At 42.4% G+C, this 20326-nt stretch overlaps 2 protein-coding genes across 4 annotated transcripts in view; both read left to right on the top strand.

Moving 5' to 3' along the window:
• Nucleotides 1-755: 755 nt before the first annotated feature.
• On the top strand, nucleotides 756-7600 carry sil1 (SIL1 nucleotide exchange factor). Of its 3 annotated transcripts, none has more exons than XM_020611312.1 (12): nucleotides 756-1011; nucleotides 1339-1427; nucleotides 1643-1784; nucleotides 1871-1976; nucleotides 2165-2264; nucleotides 3396-3482; nucleotides 4858-4953; nucleotides 5036-5157; nucleotides 6059-6155; nucleotides 6250-6414; nucleotides 6622-6786; nucleotides 6973-7600. In XM_020611312.1, the coding sequence occupies exons 1-12, from the start codon at nucleotides 771-773 to the stop codon at nucleotides 7168-7170; spliced, it is 1608 nt and encodes a 535-aa protein (XP_020466968.1). In that variant the 5' UTR covers nucleotides 756-770; the 3' UTR covers nucleotides 7171-7600. The 3 variants fall into 3 exon arrangements, with proteins under 3 accessions (XP_020466968.1, XP_020466969.1, XP_020466970.1); XM_020611313.1 differs by having other exon boundaries at nucleotides 756-966; nucleotides 6973-7597; XM_020611314.1 differs by lacking the exon at nucleotides 756-1011 and adding an exon at nucleotides 1046-1241 and having other exon boundaries at nucleotides 6973-7592.
• A 742-nt stretch (nucleotides 7601-8342) lies between these two features.
• uvssa (UV-stimulated scaffold protein A) overlaps nucleotides 8343-20326 on the top strand; it is a 46295-nt gene continuing 34311 nt past the window's right edge. The window contains exons 1-9 of the mRNA XM_020611278.1: nucleotides 8343-8757; nucleotides 9499-9608; nucleotides 10127-10280; nucleotides 10476-10652; nucleotides 12984-13104; nucleotides 13551-13736; nucleotides 13932-14096; nucleotides 14811-14920; nucleotides 15174-15302. Of these exons, the coding sequence (XP_020466934.1) occupies nucleotides 9499-9608; nucleotides 10127-10280; nucleotides 10476-10652; nucleotides 12984-13104; nucleotides 13551-13736; nucleotides 13932-14096; nucleotides 14811-14920; nucleotides 15174-15302 (1152 nt within the window). The 5' untranslated portion in view covers nucleotides 8343-8757. The remainder of the gene's footprint in view (nucleotides 8758-9498; nucleotides 9609-10126; nucleotides 10281-10475; nucleotides 10653-12983; nucleotides 13105-13550; nucleotides 13737-13931; nucleotides 14097-14810; nucleotides 14921-15173; nucleotides 15303-20326) is intronic.

Raw genomic sequence — 20326 nt, forward strand, 5'->3', positions numbered from 1 at the left:
TTACAGTAATAAAATACTTGCACTATTCTGTGTCCAGTGTCTTAGGAATATGAATCTGTTTTTGTATACAGTTTTATCTAAAATATTTTGTGATGCCTCACATGATAATGTGTAATTTTAGCTGCTTCAAACTACAATATTTTTTTTTTATAGTGGCGCCTCCAAATGCAAGTCATATGACCTTGTGCGCCTATCAAGATATTTCAAGCAGGGCCATGGCCCCAGTGTTTAAAAGCTGCTATGTGGTGTGTGTGTGTGTGTGTGTGTGTGTGTGTGTGTGTGTGAGAAAGCAGACCAGTTATTCTGTGCACAGGGCTTTTAACTGTGTGTATTTAAGCATAGACATAGGCAAAATTACAAGGTAGTTTTGTTTCTTCTTCATGGGGAGACAGTAAGTCATCCTATATTGTTATGTAGCTTGACCTGTTTTTAATTCTGTCCCTTAGAGGTGAGAATGGTAGTTGAGCTGTTTTGAAGAAAAGTTTCACTTTAAATTCAAATGACCACCTGAAATGTAGAGGTCACGACACTTGCCTCATGTGGAAGTTTCTAGATTCAAACACTTCTCATACCTTTGACTGTTATTTACCTAATGGCACTGAAGACAAGTGTAGTGTGTTACAGAAATTACAAATGCCCTTTGAGGAAAGTGTGATATCACCATAGGCCACGTAGGGCATAGAAATAGTAGTTGGCCTACACAATGTTATATTGTTACTGCACTGGCCTGCTCTCATTCCATACCAGCTGGGGGCAGTAGTGGGGGAAATATGCGTTGCTTAACAACCAGTGTAACACCAGAAGAAGACCGTTGTACTCGGACCAATGAGAGCAGCGCACGGGGACAGAAAACTCCAGGTGTTTGCGGGAGCTATCAGTGTGTTTACGTGGAACAAACCGCGAGAAGCCGCAAAAGACGCGTGTTTTTTTTTCTGTCTGAGTCTCTCTTTAATGATAGTGTAGCAGGTGAGCTTACGCTGACATTGACTTCAGGCTGTTTCGTAGCACCAGGTGCAAAATGTAGTCATAATTTTGTAATACTAAGCTGTTAATGTATTTTATTTAGAGTTCTGTTGTCATGATGCCAGTGAGCAGGCAGTGTGTTAGGCAGTCTTCTAACAAATGATTACTCTAAGTACCCTAAGACACAACGGAGATGTTTTTCCTTCTCCTTGTGTACCTTTTGTTTATAACGAACAAGGAAACATAAATCACCAGATTTGTGAATGGAGTGTGTCCTAGTGAGTCAGCCACATATATATGTATCCAGGTGTTATCAGTGTGTGCGACGACACAACAGTAGTAGTGATGTAGCAGTGTGTCCTTCCTGCGTTTCAGTCGCCATGAGACTGACATCCAGCTGCGTCGCCCTGGCCTTTCTCCTGTTGCTGCATTGCCGTCACTTTGGCGATGTTCTTGGTCAGAAGGTGAGCATTTTTCGTTTGCGTGTGTCATTGTTAATAACCCTCCTCTTAATTAATGCTTACTTAATACTCTTACTCGATACTAGACCTCCTGTGTTGTGCCAAAGCAGGATGTGTAGCGCAGCTAACAGGTCATCTTGCATAACCTTCCATGGGAATATAGCGACACAATATGTTGGAGTTGAATCCTTTTGTGATTTATTTCTGTCCCTGTGCAGTCGGACTCGGCCCTAACTGTGGTGGAGACTACAGAGGAAGGGGAAGTAACACATGGTGATGAAGAAGAGCAGGTGAAGATAGAGGAAGATGAAGATTTAGAGGTGGTCCAAGCTACTGAGCAGTGGCAAACACTCAAACCAGGTAATGCACTGGAGGGTGTATGATACTCGGTTGTAGTCAAATAAAATGTAAATCTGTTTTAAATTTGCCTGTGTGTTTGTGTTCAGGCCAAGCAGTGCCAGCAGGTTCCCATGTGAGGCTCAATCTGCAGACAGGTCAGAGGGAGGTCCGGCTGGGGGAAGAGCAGCTCAAATACCGGACACAGGAACACAGGTATGGGCCCAGAAGAATTTCTTCAGATGTAGTGAGTTTGGAAAGTAGTTCATACTCTGTAGGGTGACAGTGACACAGATCACAGCCTTGAGTCTTCTTGTGTTTGAGCTCCTCACACTATTGTCAAAGTACAGTCTACAAGGTGGTGGTGGGGAAATGGATATCATTAGTAGGTCTTTGCTTGCTAGGGAGAGAGAAGCAACCCAGTCCATGTTCAGTCCAGACGAACTGAAACGGGCCATGAAGAAGCTAAAGGAAGACCTGAACCCAGTGAGCAAGGATCAACAGGTATGAGTACAAGGCTGATGTCAAGGGTTTTAAATGCAACTTTGGAATCTACTCACACATGCTCTTATAAAACTGAGCCAGTATAATCCAACAGTCCTGTAACAACCCCTCCTCCATGTAGGTTTGTATTCAAACTGTTGCAGAGAGGTGCTTATTCAGCTGTATGCTGCTGTTGGACTAGACTGCATTATACAGACAGCTGTTTCTGACATTTAGCCTAGCTTCATTGATGGAAATGGAGTAGAAAAAATAATAGAAACACCTGTCAGTATGCCAGCACCCCAGTCACAACCACTAGTGTTCACAGTGATCATCCAGTAGAATCAACACCTCTCTGAAACAGTTTGAATGCACATCGATCAGCCATAGCATTAAGAAGTTAATAACCCTGAGTATTATGTCATTACAATTCGACCTGTCAGTGTGTGGTGTATATTAGGCAGCAAGTGAACATCAGTATTTGAAGTTGATGTGCTGGAAGCAGAAAAAACGGGTAGTGTAAGGATCTGAGTGACTTTGACAAGGGTCACGCTGTGATGGTGAGATGACTGGGTCAGAGCATCTCCCACACTGCAGGTCTTGGTGGGTGTTGTTGGTCTGCAGTGGTTAGTACCTACCAACAGTGTCTAAGGAAGGACAAGCAGTGAGCCAGCAACAGGGTCATGTGCGCCCAAGGCTCATTGATGATGAGGCTGACCTACTGTAGTTTAAACTTTTGCATTTCATTTGTGCTTTTCAGATTAAAATTGTTTCAACCTTTTTGTTAAAATGGCTAAAAATCAGAAACACTATACATTGGTCTCTATGAAGAGAAACATTCAGCAGCTATAGTGGTGATATCACACCTGGAGCGGGGAGGCTGTTCAGTGTATCTAAAAAATTCTCTCTAACTTGTCCTCCCCACCACAATTTTTACTCCTTTTACATTAATTTATCACTGAATGGTTGACAAATCTGTGTTCTTCCTGACAGTAGAACTATGGAAGCAAACAGATTCACAGAAGATGCACAGTAAACTGAATATTATCACATTCAGGAAGCAGGATTTATTGCAGGACTGTTGGATTAGTTTTAGCTAGTTGTACTACCACCTGAGTGTGTACATGTCTTCTCATTGCTGTGTGTCTGTAGGACTCTGTGGCTTCAAAGTTTCGCCCACTAGAGGAGTTAAAGAGAGACATGGCTCAGCTGGACCTGCTGGTGGAAACGGATACTCGGGTACATCAGCTTTGTTTAAGTGGTCTAAGTCATTTAGGATGTACAAAGCCATAAAAGTTGTCAGCTTGCCATTTTGGTTTTATGACCCATATCTTTGCTGTTGGCTCAGTTTGAGCTCTCCCATCCACCAGAAGCAACTGCTGTTTTCATAGACAAATCCAAGATAAACCCACTGTCCACTACCTACTCGGCAGCAGACAGACACAGATAGGGACTAGCTGGTGAAGCATTTAGCAGCTCAGGAGCTGGTTGAGACCAAAAACAGAGCTAAAACAGAGTGAATATGTGACTCGTCACATATAAACAAACAACACTAAATGAAAGCCAGTGTTGAATATGTAACGCGGCAACTGCTGTTAACATAATACACACTACAACTCTAACAGGTGTCACAGATGACAGGTTGTTGCAGTGCACCCAAGTGGGCAAACAAATCAGAGACCTGAGGTTTAATTAACTAACGTAGACACACAGTGCAGAAGTGACAAACATTTCTATGTGGTAACTTGGAAACTGATAGCATTACAGTTTTTCCAGCAGAGAGAGTTGGTAAGTTTATTTTGGAGCCAGTCCCAGCCGACACTGGTCGAGAGGCAGGGTGCACCTGGACAAGTTGCCAGTCAATCACAGGGTTGAGACAGACACTCATGGGCAATTTCTGCCTGGTTCAGACTACAGGATTTGTCTGGTCACTATGTCAGATTATGGAGTCATAAATTCTTGGGCGAAGAATATGACAGACTAGATGTCGGTACCTGACAGATCACAGCCTGACATTGTTCACGACTTGGAGGTGACAGGGACTGGGAGAAGAGTACATGTGATACTGGCCGCTTGTGTTTGAAAAAGCATAAAAAAGGGTGGGGTGGCACGTAACCGTGGACCTGACTGTGGGTTGCACGAAGAACGCAGCAGCAGAGAACTTGAAGTAGCAGTTAAAAATAAAAACTTTAAGCAGGTAGTAAAATTGAAAACTGTCTAGCTAGCCCTGATAGGGTATCTACTTCACAAGACTGTGGAAGTCACTATGCTAGCGTTAGCTGTATCACTGTGATATTTAATGAACATGGTTCATCCAATATGCCAAAATTGTTGTGAGCTTTAGATCCATCTGCGCTGCTGTCGGTCAACATCAGCCCACCTCATCATAGACGGCGGAAAAAATTCTGGCATGCTAGACTTTGTGTCAGCACGTCGTGAGCATCGTTTGTCATATACTATGACACACTATACGAGATAAAATGGTCGATTGTCATATCTGGCTTAAATCCTGTAGTCTAAACCAGGCATTAGAGACTTGTTAGAAATGTTAGAATCACAATATCCATAAAAATAATCAGTTAAAGTGAATAATCTGTGCTGTGGTGGTGTGTAGATCATGAGGCGCCTTCTGGACCAGTTCAACAGCAGCAACTCAACTACTGAGCAGAGACTGAGCATCCTGCAGGAGCTGGAGTATCTGGTGCACCAGGTAACAGGGTGCACATCCATTCCTACACATGAAAACCTGCACATCTACTCTGGAGATGTTAGCTTCTAACTCTGTGTGTTAGGTGGATAACGCTCAGACTCTGTGCTCAATGGGGGGTCTCCAGTTCATTCTAGAAGGTCTGAACAGCTCTGACTTCAGATTACAGGAAAACTCTGCCTTTGTCCTGGGGTCTGCCCTGGCCAGGTATGTTCATCATCTTTGAAGAACGTAACATCATTACCATAAACGGCATCTCTCAACTACAACTGTGCAACATCAAAATACATTATGCCCCTGTGTTTGATGTTGAATAATTATTCTTATGTACCAGTATGCAACCACTTCACCCCAGGTCTTGTAAGTCAGCACAGGAAGTGATGTGTGATGTGCTTGTGTGGTTTTACTTGGTAAGTAAAACCTAAAAAGGGATGGTATCACGCTGACAGTTGGCTGTCTGCCACTGTCTATGAGCATCTGTAAGGGCTCGTCTTCTCAGTGTGTCACTGCACCACTGGCAATAAAGGGACCCTGTCTGCAGCTTTTTGGCCGATTCAACATGTTGAACAACATGCTGAATCGGCGTCAGGTCTCATTGGTGAGAGAGACCACTCTGATTGGCTGTTGAGCTTTAGCAAATCAATGTTTTGGAAAGCCCCTTCAGCCTGTCACGGTACTATCCATGATTTCACCCATTTAGTGCTGTCTCTCATTGTTTTTCACCTTCACAGCCTCCTTTCTTCTTCCACAACCAAAAGACCAAAGACAGAGAATGGCACTCATTTGCAACTTCTTATCAGACATATTCTCGATTAGCAGCAGCTGTGTTGAACGAGAGAGGTTTTGTTTATAGCTTATACTTCCATATTCTAGCTGCTCTTGTTTCCCTTTCTGAATGGTGAATACAGGTATTTGTCATGCAGACGCAGAATTTATGTGCTAGTCGGCCATTGGCTGTAGTCTGGTGTGTTCACATGCCACTTTTACAACTTGACTGGCCCAGACAAAGCTGACATGAGGCGACTCAACGGTCGGCCTACGTTGCTGCTAGTTCTTTCACGTAGGCTTGGTGTGTCCCTGCCCTAACAGCTGTGTTTGTGTCCTGTAGTAACCCAGTGGTTCAGGTGAAAGCTGTGGAGAGTGGTGCTCTGCAGATGCTGTTAACCGTACTGGCCACCGCACAGCCACTCCAAGTCAAAAAGAAGGTACTTATACCTACTCTCATTACTCCTGAATGTCTAGAAGATGTGTATAAACATTCAGCTCAGCTGTAATGTTTTCTGTGGGACTTTCCATCAGGTTCTGTTTGCAGTGGCCTCCCTCTTACGTCACTTCCCCTATGCACAGCACCACTTCCTGTCACATGGTGGATTACAGATCCTATCAGAGCTCTTCAGGGCAGATGGAGGTGGCATTCTGCGGACACGCATTGTCACCATGTTATATGACATGATCAGTGAGAAGGTGAAACAGCCAAACAGTATTTGAAGTTAATCCAGGTCTAATAATGAAGTATGAGTTTCGCTTTGCTGATTGAAATGTAAGGTTCTACCAATCCTTAATACGAGTTTCGCTTTGATGCTTGAAATGTAAGGTTCTACCAATCCTTAAAGAGAATGCTGAAGTAGATATGTCAGATGATGCTGAGACTGGTCTCCTCTGTTCCACCAGGAGCTGATCTCTCAGGCCGGTCTGGACGAGGTCCTCGACGCTTCCCATGAGGAGCGTGTCCGCCAGTACTCTAAGGTGCCCCTGCAGGGGGAGCTGCTGGAGAAGGGCTGGTGCAATCTGGTCCCACAGCTGCTGGAGTCCACTGAGCATGACTACAGAGAGAAGGTGGCCTGCATTTAATACGTTGTTGTAGATAAGAAGCAAAATACATGTTGATAATTAACACAAATTAAAAATAGTATTAATGCAAAATAACCAGGATTAACTTCTCAGAACCCCAGACTGGTAAAACAGATGAACATAGTGTATAAAATAAATGTGACGTATGTGCTGGTGTCATTTTTCTTTCAGGCTCTTCGGGCTTTGTTGGCAATGGCTCCTGTGTGTTTGGATGAGTACCGCTCAGACGGCTCACTACTGGGCTCCCTGCTCTCTCTCAGAGACCAGTACCAGGATATGGTCCAGTCAGAAATGATTCTAGGAGAGGAGAATGGCTACTATGAAGAGATTGTACAACTTATAGATGCATTACAAGTCAAAATAAAATGACCACAGTCTTGTACAGGGGTGTCATTTTAAACAGTGCAGAGAGGAGTATACAGAATGTGGAGACAACCACTCTTCAACTGCATGACCGACGCAGAAAGAAACTCCTCCAGACTTTCAAGGACGAGGGAGACAAATGTTGAGTTGAATAGTGCATGGCTTGGTTCCATGAAGTGTCTCAACTAGACATGTCAGTGAGCGAGCACAGTACCAGAGCCTGGGATCCAGCTCACTGCTTAGAATGCAACTGTGTGTTGTTAAATATTTTTACTTGAATGTCACTTTCGTCCCTTCCAGTTAGAGGTCGCCACAGCATGTTGACATTTGGCACGTGTTTTACGCTGAATGCCCTTCATGGCGCCCAAACCACCAGTCTATCAGGGACCTGTAAAATGTTTCTACTTAGTGTTGATAATTTCAATAAATTAAAATGTTAAAATTTTGGTTTTGTGTTAATGCATTTATAAATAAAGTATTATTTATTGCACCAAACAGCTAAGCTAATTTTGTTATTAGCCTCTTCCGGCTCTTTTAAACCAGGAACTCACAAAGACGAAGTAGACCACTTGGATTATATAAAAAAAAATAACCGTGCTGGTTTATTCAAAGGATCACAGGTAAAATTAACATTACACGTCCAGATCTCTTCTACCCCCAAACCTGCGCGCAGGCAGCCTGGAGGATCAAAGACCCTGAACCAAAAATGTCTATACAATTTAATCACTTGGTTGGGCTAGCCCATGCTACACAGGAACGTCAAACCGTGACGTCACCTGATATGCCAGCTTTGCAGCTGACCATAACAATAGTCAAAACATGAAGAAAGTCAAGGTGTGTGGCTGTTGATTAGTGGTGTGTATCTAAAACATTTTGACATGACATTACACATAAGAAAATATTATGATTACCATTACAGTTACACATATCATAATAATAGCAATAACCTCCTGTCTGCAAACTGTCTCTATCTAGTTGTCCTTGGCCTCTATGCAGCCTGCAGAAAGCTCATAAGAATGACTAAGCATTTAACAGCCTGAGCTAAACATCCTGTCTCCACTAAACATTTCTAGACAACAAATCTCTAACCAATATCTATCTGACTAAGAAATTACCTAACAATAGAAATATAACATAGCAGGTCAACATGGTGCTTTTATTGTGGAAAGTCGAACCGGTAGTACAAGTGGCATACGGAAATAAATGGCATGTAATGGGGATGTTTAACCGGTTACCGCAGCTGTTTTCGAGAATTCCGCTCCGTGAATTTGTCATTTGATGGCCAAAACATATAATTGTATCTACTCTGTGAGTGGTGTTTGAGCTGTACGAACTACCAGCAACGCATTCACTGGACGGTCACCAGTGAAATTAGTCACCGGTGACTCCAAAACATTTGAAGCTGCATAGCTAACCGTAAAAGATATAAATATGTAAACAAAACAGCTAGCTATCGTTAATATACTGACTTCTTTTATATACAGACAATGCTTTTTGTCATGAATGGACAACGACTCACAAAGCTGACTTGGAGTCAACAACTAGCGGACAACATTTCCTGAGGTTTAGTTTTTTATAACAAGCTACTTTCTGGTAAGTGGAGGCTGCGTCTGCATCTGAAGTGCTAGCCGAGTATTTACTAAGCTGACGCAACTTGGACTTCAGTAACTTAGCTTTACATTCATTTAAGACCCGTTTGGATAGGTCTTGTATAGTCTCTCCTTAGTGTTTTCTTTTAATTCCGCAGAATTTGTTAAATTGTGTACATTAAATATGTAAATTGTGAAGACGTAGCGTTAGTAAGTAACTAGCTAGTGATAGCTACTTAATGAAAAACAGTACCGTTAACTAAGGTTTGGACACCCTGCCAAGGAAAAACACTGTCTGGGTAGAGTATTCTGCTTTGGGGCTCGGTGGCAGCAAGTGGACCAGGAAACACTGCATGGGAAGGGAGAAGAATAACGTTAATCCCACGAAATATCTAAATAACATTAAATTATTCATTTCTGGTTGAGGATGTCCCGTAGTCAGTCTGCAGGTGAAAAGACAGGCAGGTGGCTTCTACAATAGGACCATGATCCAAAACAGTTCTTAAAATCCTCAGTGGGCTTTTGAGCGGTTAACATTAAGTTAAAATTGTCTGACTTTGCCATGGGATGACAAATTCTATAGCAATATAATATTCACATATTTGTGTAAACATAACAAAACCCCTGGAGAACAGCCATCCTAATATATTATTTTGCAGTCCATTTTGCCAAATCCGTTTTTAGTGGTTTTACTGAAAATCTTCACGTAAAGTCCTTTTAATTGATAGCGTATCTCTGGTCACAGATGGAGCTGTCTCAGAGGGAGCGTCTGTCAGAGCTGGTGGAGGAGCTGACCACATCAGGACAGTTGCTTCTCAACCAGGACAAGATGAAGGAAATCAAGAAGATCTGCAAGTATGTCACATGTCTACACAGGAACATGCTTCTGTGTAGTATGGGGTACTGACAGCAACTTCAGCTCTGGTGCAAAGCAGTGCTACCAGTTGCCAAGTCTTGGTGATTTATATAGTTCCCAGGGAAACTCCGCGGTTAGCCATGTTTCAGTTGAGTACTTGAACTTATCTGTGAAAACTTTTATGCAACGAACCTTGGGTTGGAAAATATTTTGAAACCATCATGGGCCACCTGAACTCTCAGAATTATAAGAATGCTGCTTACATTAATATATAAACATTCATGCATTGCCATGTGAAATTCAATGAAAAAGCATTACGCTAATTAGATTTAGTCATGATTAGTGCGTCACATTGCTTCAGTGCTTCCCTTCAATGCATCACAGCTTCTATATACCCACAAGGATATCGGTGATGTTCTTGTTCAATTTTTCATTTTCCTTGATACATCACAGTCATGATACAAAAAGCAATCATGGGCTTAATCGCTGCTCACTATATGTGCTTCATTCCTCTCAGAGTGTCTAGTGACTGCATCGACCATGTGTACCACTCAGTGATGGCCCAGCTCAACCAAGAACATTGTGAGGTGCGGCTGTCAGCCTTCCAGATAGCCAGTGAGCTCTTCTCCAGATCACACCACTTCAGGACGCTGCTGGTGGACAACTTCCAGGTAGTTCATTAGAACTCTTGCCACTTTGTTTCAACAACTATAGGACTGTAAATTATGGAGAACTGAAAGTCTAAATGTGAATCTGTCTGTACAAGAATTGTGCTGACACTGAGGTTTTGCAGAGAAATTGGTATCTTCTTGTGTCTTCATCTCACACCCCACCTTCTCTTTTTCCTCCTCTTCCTTCTTATGTAGGAGTTCTTGGAGCTGACAGTAGAGACAGACTCTGAGCAGCCCCTCCCTCCTCCTAAAGAAGTAGCCAGGAAACTGAGGAAACTGGCCATACAGACTGTCCAGTCATGGCAGGCCTCTTATGGGACAGCTTATAAGAAATTGGCACTGGGCTACCACTTTCTCAAACAAGTGAAGAAGGTAAGAGACATGTTGTGTTGCAAAGTGCTGAGAAAATGCCCTGTGGTATAGTTAGAGATGCACAATGTGTAAAATGACTGCATTGTGGAAGTTTAATCATTGAGCATGGCAAACATACTTTCTAGCAAAACATAACATGTACAGTACTATGCAAAGAAGGTAGTGGTTCATTTAAAGAAGGTGCTGCAGAATGAATTTAGGACCAATCAGATGCCTCCCTGATATTGTTCGTACTGTGTGATGGGAAAGAATCTAAGCAAGTGCCTGAAATTTAGAGTCTTATATTAGACCCTTCCTGCATGTTAAATGCCCTCATTCAAAGTCAGGGCCCCCAGTTTGTCAGACAGGGTTTTGGTCAATTATTTGAAGTATTATATATTTTAATCTTTAAGATAAAGCAGATGACATCATGACACAACTGAGTAGTACTGTCTATGACAAGGGATCCATGTGTAAAATCAGTGGAATCTCTTTTTAGTTCTTAGTTCAGTTGTGGATGAACAGCAGAATCAGAATCTGCTTTATTGGCCAGGTGTGTCGGACAAACGAGAAATTTGACTCTGGTACATCGGCTCTCAATGTGCATGTACATATCCCCATGCAACGGGCAAGTAAACAGTAAACCAGCATAAGGCTGTGTAATATAACAAAATAAACAGTATTAACAAGCAACAAACAGGGCAAACAATGCAAAATAAACAGTATAAACAGGCAGTAAACAATGCAGACACCAAACTATTTTTGAAGCTCTGAACCCATTAACTAGGCTGTATGGGAACCTTTTCCAGGCTGTGGTCACCACACAAGTGAACCCAAGTGCCACTTATGCAATATGGAAAAGATTTTAATAGCCTGCATTGTGATTGCAGCGGTATATTGTTTTGTTTTGTTTTTTTTAGGTTAAAGACTGTATTTATTATGAAACCTTCAGTTTGTTCACATGTTACATCAGTAAAGTCTGTTACATGACTCCTGTTTAGTTACTTTAGCCACACCATCAGTAGATTTACATTTCAACCCAAATCTCAGCTATATAAAAGTCAATAACCACGGATTTCCTTATTGATTAGGGTCACGATTATCACGGTGTTATAACAGCTCAAACCCTCGTATACCACACCCCTCATTGGTACATACAACAACATTTGGTCTGCCACACAAACACGTCAGTGTCATTACACATGGACAAACTGGTGAGAACAAAATATCAGTGATAAAGGAAAGTCTGGTAATTTCTCTGGAGGTGATGCAACAACACACAAACATGTAAATGCAAATATTCCTCCAACATTTAGAGCACAGAGAACATTTTCATGTGGACAAAATGTCAGTTTAGGCTCCAAGCAACAAACATGGAAAACTAAGACGTTTCAGCTTTAAAATAAAGTTTTTAACAAACTGCATTTGAAGTCACTTCTGTCTATTTGAGTTTACTGAACTCATCTGTGTCTCCATGACCATAAAACCGAATTCCAGGATAGAGAGCCTGAGTGAATGTGGTCTGGACTCTGTGGAGGAGAGTCATGGTTTCAGAGATGCTGTAGAAGGACAGAATACCTGTTCTGTGATCCAGGTACACTCCTACTCTGGCTGACTGAGGACCTGAAATGGCAGTTTTGATCTTGTTGTACCAAAAATTATAACTGTTTTGGTAACAATCTAATGCCCAAGATTTGTCATTGTATCCAAATGCACTTTCATTTGACCACCCTGTTCTGCTAATATCCTTGTATGTGACTGCTAAAGAACTTTGATCAACTTCCAAACCAATTCATGCTGACCTACATGATGATCTCACAACAGCAGCTGGGAGAAGGAACCCTTCAAATCTGAGAGTTGGCAAAAGAAAAGTGGTCCAACATTCCAGTAGAAAGGTGGAAGAAACTCAGTGAAGGTTACAGGAAGGGACTGATTTCAGTTATTTTGTCCAAAGGGTTGTGCTACCACATAGTAATGTGTCAATAATTCTGTCCAGTCCATTTTTGGAGTTCTGTATATAGAACGTATCAGATTTGGCTTTTTCCTTCACCTTTATTGTGTTGTTTCAAAGCAAACTAAAGAAATAAACATAAGAACACCAAAGAATTTGTGATTATGACAGTTCTCTGGGAGACGTGGTGTGTTATCTGATAGAAATGCAGCAGTGGTAATATTTTTGGCTGTGACTGTATGTTTATATGAGCGGAGTGTTATTATAACATTTCTACTTATACTTGTGCCCTCAAATGTGAACATGTGATCAATTCAGATTCTTCCTTTGTTTCCCATGTTAATTCACATGCTACATGCTGTAATCCACATGTGAGTGATGTCAGGTGTCCTTGCTGTCAGGTGGACTTCCTGGATGTGGAGGCCAGGACAGTAGCAGAGAGGAGGAGAGAGGAGGAGAGACAGGGGAGAATGGAGAGGATCTATAAGGAGAGAGTGGAGGCGGCTACCAAAGACATGGAGGGTAAGCACCACATTGTCTTTAACATCTGTAACAAACCCGTTCTTTGGAAGGCTGAGGCCATGCTGGTGGGTCCAGGTCTTCCTCTTTTCACAGACCTGAGGTTACCGCCAGCTGTTAGAGACTCTCTGGAGGCTTGTCTTCCTCTGTGTTCACTGCATCTGTCATCTTGTCTGAGCTGAACCTTGCTGCGTGATTGAACATTGCTACAGTTTTTATTTTTCTTTCTTGACTGATGTTTTTAAGGGAACCAAATTTCCCCCTTGAGGCCAATAATATTTGTAATGATATTGATATTTGTAATGTTATATCAATTAAAATGTGTATTAGCTAAGACAGAATGGTTTGTACAGAAGCTACACTAAAAAAAAGTCACACAAAAGGTATTGTAGTTATATCTGATCCCTTCATTCTATTAGTGTTTCTTAACAGTGTTATTTTTTTGTCAGAGCTCTATCAGGAAATTGAGGCAACGCTGACAGAGATGGAATCCTGTATGAGACTACTTCTCCCTGACTGTGGACTCATAGACACCCAGACATTCAATAGCAGCCCCTCAAACTCCCGACCAACCAGTGAATGTCCATCAGATGGCGAACAGCCCTGCTGCAGCAAAGATGGAGAGGATGATAGGATAAAAAGGAAGAAACAAGACAAGGAGGAGCTTGGGGAAGAAAAGACAAGTAATGGAAATGAAAGGAAAGGAGAAAAAGACAAAGGAAAGACTGAAGAAAAAGAGAGCAGTGGGGAAGATAAAGGAAAGGGAAAGAAGGAGAAAAGGCCTGAAGATAAGGAGAAGGAGCGGGAGAAGAAGGAAATGAAGGTAGAAGATGGGGAAGAGATTGAGAAAGGGGAGGGAGAGGAGGAAGAAAATGAGGAAGAGAGGGAGAGCAGTAGAGAAGAAGAGGAGGACGGGCCTTTTGGTGAAAATGTGTTTATTCGGAACTCGGGGCTCATCTCTCACTCCTACAGTCTGGACCTGAACCTCAGTCCTGGTGGGTACAACCAGTGTAAAGTTCACTGAAATACCCATACATTATCATGTGCTGCAACAATCCCCGTGTTTGTGAAGCTTGTAATGTCCAGTTTTTGTTGCCAGTGTTTTGGAGGAAGTATTAGAGACATATTTCAAAGCAGTTGTCAAGTACAAATTTAATTTGTATAGCCTCTAATCACCAGTTTGCCGCAAGGCGCCTTACTTGCTTCAACGAGGACCAGTGAGAGACAAACACATCGCCTGCCATGTGTTAACCTGTAAAGAGTAGATTCAAGCAGAAGGGTGAACAGCATGCGTTTGAATGTTGTTCTGCCACTACATGTATGATGTGGCATAAATCTGTTGTAAGAGCAGGACCTTGACCTCACTTTATTCTGGATTTATCCTGGTTTTACCCGGTTCCAGATCTCAACCCAATACAGTACCGATGTGAAAAGAAGAATAGGAAGATTGTCTTATGAGTGGGTGCTCAAATAGCTTACTGTAAACACACCTAGCATTAAGCATAGCTTGTTGAAACTATAATTTGACAAATTCAACCTATTGAGAGAGAAAAATGTTTTATTGTGTAAGTACAGCTAAAAAAATTGCTGCTGTGTGTGTACGTTATATTATATTGATTGATTTACTAGGATTAATATACAGTACATTTCTTTTAAATGGTTTTATCATTAAAATGTTCCTTTGTTTTCATCCCTTTTTTTCCTCTCAGGTCTACATATAAAGGAGACGGAGGATAATGAGGCAGTGGTCTCCACAGTCATAGACCTCCACAGACTGATAACAACCAAACACCTTCCAGCTGTGCAGGGCTGGGTTCAGGTTAGTACCGACAAGCTATACACATTGGTTGACATGTAATAAATGACCACACTAAGGCATGTGGATAGACTGTGTCTACAACAGCAAGAGGACAAGCTGTGAGTTACTAATAACATTAATGCTATACCACTCCGTCTGCAAAACAATACCTGGATACAGCTCATCTGCAATGTACAAACTCTTTCTGTCTGATTTCTCATTGGCTGTTGAGGGAAGCCTTGGATGTGTCTGATTTGTGTGTGTTTGTGTTTAGGTCTTCACCAGGGCAGGTGCTGAGCAGCAGCTGTTGAGGAGAGCGCTGGATCTGAAGAGATCTTTAGAAGCAGTTCTGCGGAAACACACAGAGCTGCACATTGACTATAAGACCAGGGCCCGCAAAGTGGTGAGTTACATGCTCTACTACAGGCTAACTCTTGGCTGTGCTGATTCATAGTACATCAAGTCATGTACATGGGCATATACCTCACTGACACACGATAAACAGAGGACAAGGTTCCCACTCATATTTGTTTGGAAAATGGAAACATGTGTAATGTATTTTGCAAATCATCTCTACAACTATTGACTGTCTAACACAGGGCGAACTCACAATCCTTATAACAGACATCTAGCAGTCCATCATGGAGGGAATTCGCTCATGGCTAATGGACACATAAACACTTCAGCACTGCATGACATTAGTTGTAGGAGTGTTTACATGTAGAGGCCAGCTGTAATATGGCCACTGTCACAAGATGGCAGCATTCTACTACAGATCAGAGGTGGGACAATGAAGTGACTACACACTGTTGGTGCCTGGGCTAACACAGTGTTTGTTTCTCATACCTCAGCTCGTGTTATACTAAATGAATATCTCTGAATTGAGCTCTCAGCCAAAACTCACAGTAGACTATGTGAAATGTTAACTTTAACTTCATTTACATTTGGGAAGACTACTTTGTTCTCTATATCATTTAATTATGAAGTGTTTTCTGGAAGAGACAGTATGTTGTGATTTTAGATAGATACTTTATTGATCCCGAGGGAAATTCATGTATCCAGTAGCAACAGCAGTGGTTACCAAAATCACAGCAAAGTAAAGAAATGTATAAAAGTGTAAGACTAAAATACAAAGACAATATTTTAAAAATGACAAGAAATAAGTGTAAAAATAAGAATATAGGTAATATATGTGTGTGTGTGCCAGGTATACAGTGAACATAGGGTACACATCATAATAAGTAAATGTGCACGGGGTACCTGTGTACAATGCCAATATGTGCAGGACTGAACACTGTGTGTAAAGATAAAAGATGAGGATGAACAGCGCACAGTGCAGTAGTATAGTGTCCTAGTGAAGTGGGATCACATTATTATGGAGGTGAGTAGTGACATCACATGTCCAAAAGTCAGACCAGACCTCCTCACTGGGCGGAGCTGAAGTGTCGTATGGTCCGAGGGCCAAACGACTTCAGTCTGTCTGTGGAGCAGGAGAGAAACAGCAGCCTACTGCTGAATCAACTCCTCTGGTGATGGACATGGTCCAGGATGGACAGCAGCTTATTGAGGGTCCTCTTCTCCACTACTCATCCTCCTGTCCATCCCTGATACAGCCCCCGATTGCAGTGCCGTCAGAAAACATGATTGGCATGATTCCGAGTTGTATTTGAAGTCTGTGGTGTACAGGATGAATAGGACAGGGGAGAGCGCTGTCTCCTGTGGTGCTCTTGTGCTGCTGGCCACTGTCTCTGAGGTGCAGTCCCTCAGTCTGACGCACAGTGAGGTTTCCCTGTAAGATAGTCTGTAATGCAGGACACGAGGTGTGAGTTCACTCCCTGTCAGTTTGTCTCTCAGTACCAAGGGCTGGATAATGTTGAAGATGCTGGAGGAGTCAAAAAACATGATCCTCAGAGCACCATTCCCCCTGTCAAGGTGAGAGAGAGCGGACGGTGCTTTACCTCATCCTGATCTCCATCCTTAAATGCCATCTTCTTCTTGATAAGGAGGCCCTTGATGTTCAGGTAATCCAGGGTTTGTTTTTAGCAAAGCAGAGCACCGTTCTGGTGGGAACGACAATGTCTATACAGAAGTTGATGTAGTCGGTGATGAAGTAAGTGATCTCCTCAATGTCCTCACCGCATAACTCCTGCAGCAGTCTCCAGTCAGTAGACTGAAAGCAGTCCCTCAGAGCTTCTTCAGCCTCAGGTCTCCCTAAAGGATCATGTGGAGGTGGGTTGCTGTACTACCTGTGTTTTGTATTGAGGCTGGAGCAGAACCAGATTGTGGTCTGATTTCCCCAGTGGTGGCAGAGGAGTGACACTGTATGCATCCTTCACAGGAGCATACAGGTGGTTAATAGTCCTAGTTCCTCTGGTTGGACAGTCCACAGACTGGAAAAATGCAGACAGTGTAGAGTCCAATGAGACATGGTTGAAGTCTCTGGAGATCAACATAAGGTCATCGGAGTCTCGCAGTAGTCGAATAAATGACATCACACAATGCACCCGCATTTGTCTACTGGGGTGTATAAACACAGATGACAATGGAGTGCGAAAACTCTCTGTGCATGTAGAAAGGTCAGAGACTTGCAGCTAAAAGTTCAGTGTCCCGACAGCAAATAGTAACAGTTACATGCTGGGGCAGTTACACCACTCGGTGCTGGAGTGCAAGTCTCCCACCTATGCATTTCCCACTTGCCTTGGTGTCTCTCTGACTGTAGTGAAGCTGGGTAGAGCCACGTTAGCATCTGGGGTGCTAGCAGTTAGCCATGTTTCAGTGAAACAAAGCAAACTACATTCCCTGTAGATACTCACATTCTTCACTAGTGCAGCTAGTTCGTCTGTCTCGTTGGCCAACGAGTTAACGTTACCCATAACTACTGATGGTTTGTACCTCCATCGCTTTGCCAAGCTCCTTGCCTTTAGCTTAGTGCCAGTGTTAACAAGTGACCGTAGCCAGTTCTCAACCTGTTTTCAACAGCTGGCATATCCATGAGCAACCACTGACGCATTCCCCTGAAAGTCACCAGTTAAGAGGGTAACTCTTTAATCTTGAACACTGGCTCTGCAGCCTCTGTACAGGCACCTCGCCTCCTGGGGTATGTCAGGAAGCTCACTAGTACAGGCCATTGTCAGCTGATATTGCAAATAAACGAGTCCACAGCCGTCTTGGAGATGGAAAAATTCCATATCCATAGGATAGAACAAGTAAGCACTACGCATTGTGTGTAATGAGAAGGGTTACAGGTGAAAAACACTGTAAAAGAGCAAAAAACACACTACAGAGCTACTGGAAAGGCTGCCACTTCAGGCTGCCATCTACTCACTTAAAAAAAACTTACAGCAGTTGATTTAATTGGATCCTACTGAAATGGATCAGATAGAGGAGAATCAGACTTCACAGGTGGGTGTCATTGAAGTCTGCCCATGTGTGCATCTGTAGCCAGCTGCATACATGTTGATCTGTAAATCCATCTCTCAAATAATACCAATAGTACATCAGAAACCCACACTGTATGCATTTCAAAATTTCAATACAGATAAAAAAAAGAACATACATATATACAACAACACTAAAACATTCAGTAAGGAAAAAAAATCTAATAAATGGATGAGATAAAGGGTAACTAGCTGGTGCTCTCTAGTCTAAATAATCCTCAAAAAGGGGTTTGCATGGGAATTCTGTAACAGTCCCAGTGGGGTGTAGTTTTCATCGGCACCATCTTGTGGCCTCTGAAAGAACTGCAGTAGAGGTTTGCCAGCACTCTGCAATGATCTTTGAATAGAATGTAGCTGCCTTTAACCTGAGGTAAACTGGATATTGACAAGGCAGCCTACTTCCACATAAGACTATTACTGAGCTGCTGTGAGACATTCAGTATCTTGAAATATACCCCAATTCTTATTTCAGTAATATCAAGTTTGAATTAATTAAAAAAATAATAAATAAGTCCTGTCTTTACTTTATACCTAAGAGAAGTCAAATGCATAATGCTTGAAGTTTAAATGACCGAATGCCATTGCAAGTTTATTGGATACTCTATGAAATACTGTTTATGTCAGACTCATTGAAATACCACAGTCTTGATGTTCTGTGACAATTTGCATGGCAATAAAAAGTGTCCTCTTCCTGTTGTCTTCTTTAAATGTCTCTGTTCATTCATGCGTTCCCATGGGCTCCCAGGGCGGAGTATCATAATAGAAACAGAGTGAGGGCATGGAGGAAATATTATAATAGTCAAGACATTCGGGAGAGGTGAGATAGCAAGACACAGGCAGAATGCATAAAGCATCAGAGACAGAAGAAACTGGGGAGCAAGTTGGAGGCTATACCCATTCATTCACTTCACTACCACTAATGTGCCCCATGGCTTGACAGCTGATATGTCTATCTGGGTGCCTCTGTATCTGGCATAGCATCGTCATTCTGCTGTTGTTTGAGCTGACTCAAAGCTGAGGCACAGGCTAACCAGACAAGTGATGCTTTGAATAAATGTAGTCATAAAAGCGTTCAGTCAAATGTATGACTGATTTGAGGAGGATTCATTTGTGCTGTTAAAGGTCTGGCAGTGTTTTAGAGATGGCATGCTTGCTGCGTACACGTGGTGCTGAGGACAAAAATCCAACAGAAATCACCAGGAGCCTGCTGTTTCAGGTTTCAGGACCAGTGGATGCAAAGTGCTTTATGTGTTTGAAAAAAAAAATGCATAAAAGTTGTAGCGTGTGAATCCATCTTTAGCTGAGCAGAGCGCCAGAGTGACAGTGACAGAGCGCCAGGCATCTCTCTCTGCCTGGTTATCACTGTCAGGGACCAGTCTGCTGCACCAGCGGGCCCAGCACTGCGATAACCACACAACTTACAGCCCCTTTATCATAATTAGCTTTTCCTTTTTAGCCTTAAAAGGCCTTCCATTACTGGGTCCTTCTCTATCGGCCCACTGACACACCACACGATTGGTTTCTCTCTCAACGGGCCTCGCAATATAGTCTCCCATAATGGGGGAACTGGAGGAAGAGAAGAGGAGTGTTATGGAGGTAGATAGAGAGGCTTGTTTATTGAATGAGAGAATAAGACAGACAGAGGGAGGGTTGAGTGAAGAAGCATCTACATAAAGCTGGACTACTTAAAGTAGAAAATGTTTGTTTCACTGGAGTCTGTTCAAATGTGTAACGGTGGTTTGACAAGCTCCAGTCTCTTGGTTGGTAGAATGGCATTTGCCATGGACATAATAATAATAATAATAATACTAGTAAAGAATTAGTAAAAGAAATGTTCTGTTTCTTTCCCTCCACAAAGTTTGAGCATCATATGTCCTATAGGTTCTAGACAAAGACACAGCTGGTTGCGTGTTGCTAAAGTTGTAGGGACAATGAGGGAGTACCGTTCTAACACCAGGCTTTGCCAAAAAGGCTGGATTTTGTCTTTCCG

This window comes from Monopterus albus, unplaced genomic scaffold (genome assembly GCF_001952655.1).
Source record: "Monopterus albus unplaced genomic scaffold, M_albus_1.0 scaffold111.1, whole genome shotgun sequence".
Taxonomy (NCBI): Eukaryota; Metazoa; Chordata; class Actinopteri; order Synbranchiformes; family Synbranchidae; genus Monopterus; species Monopterus albus.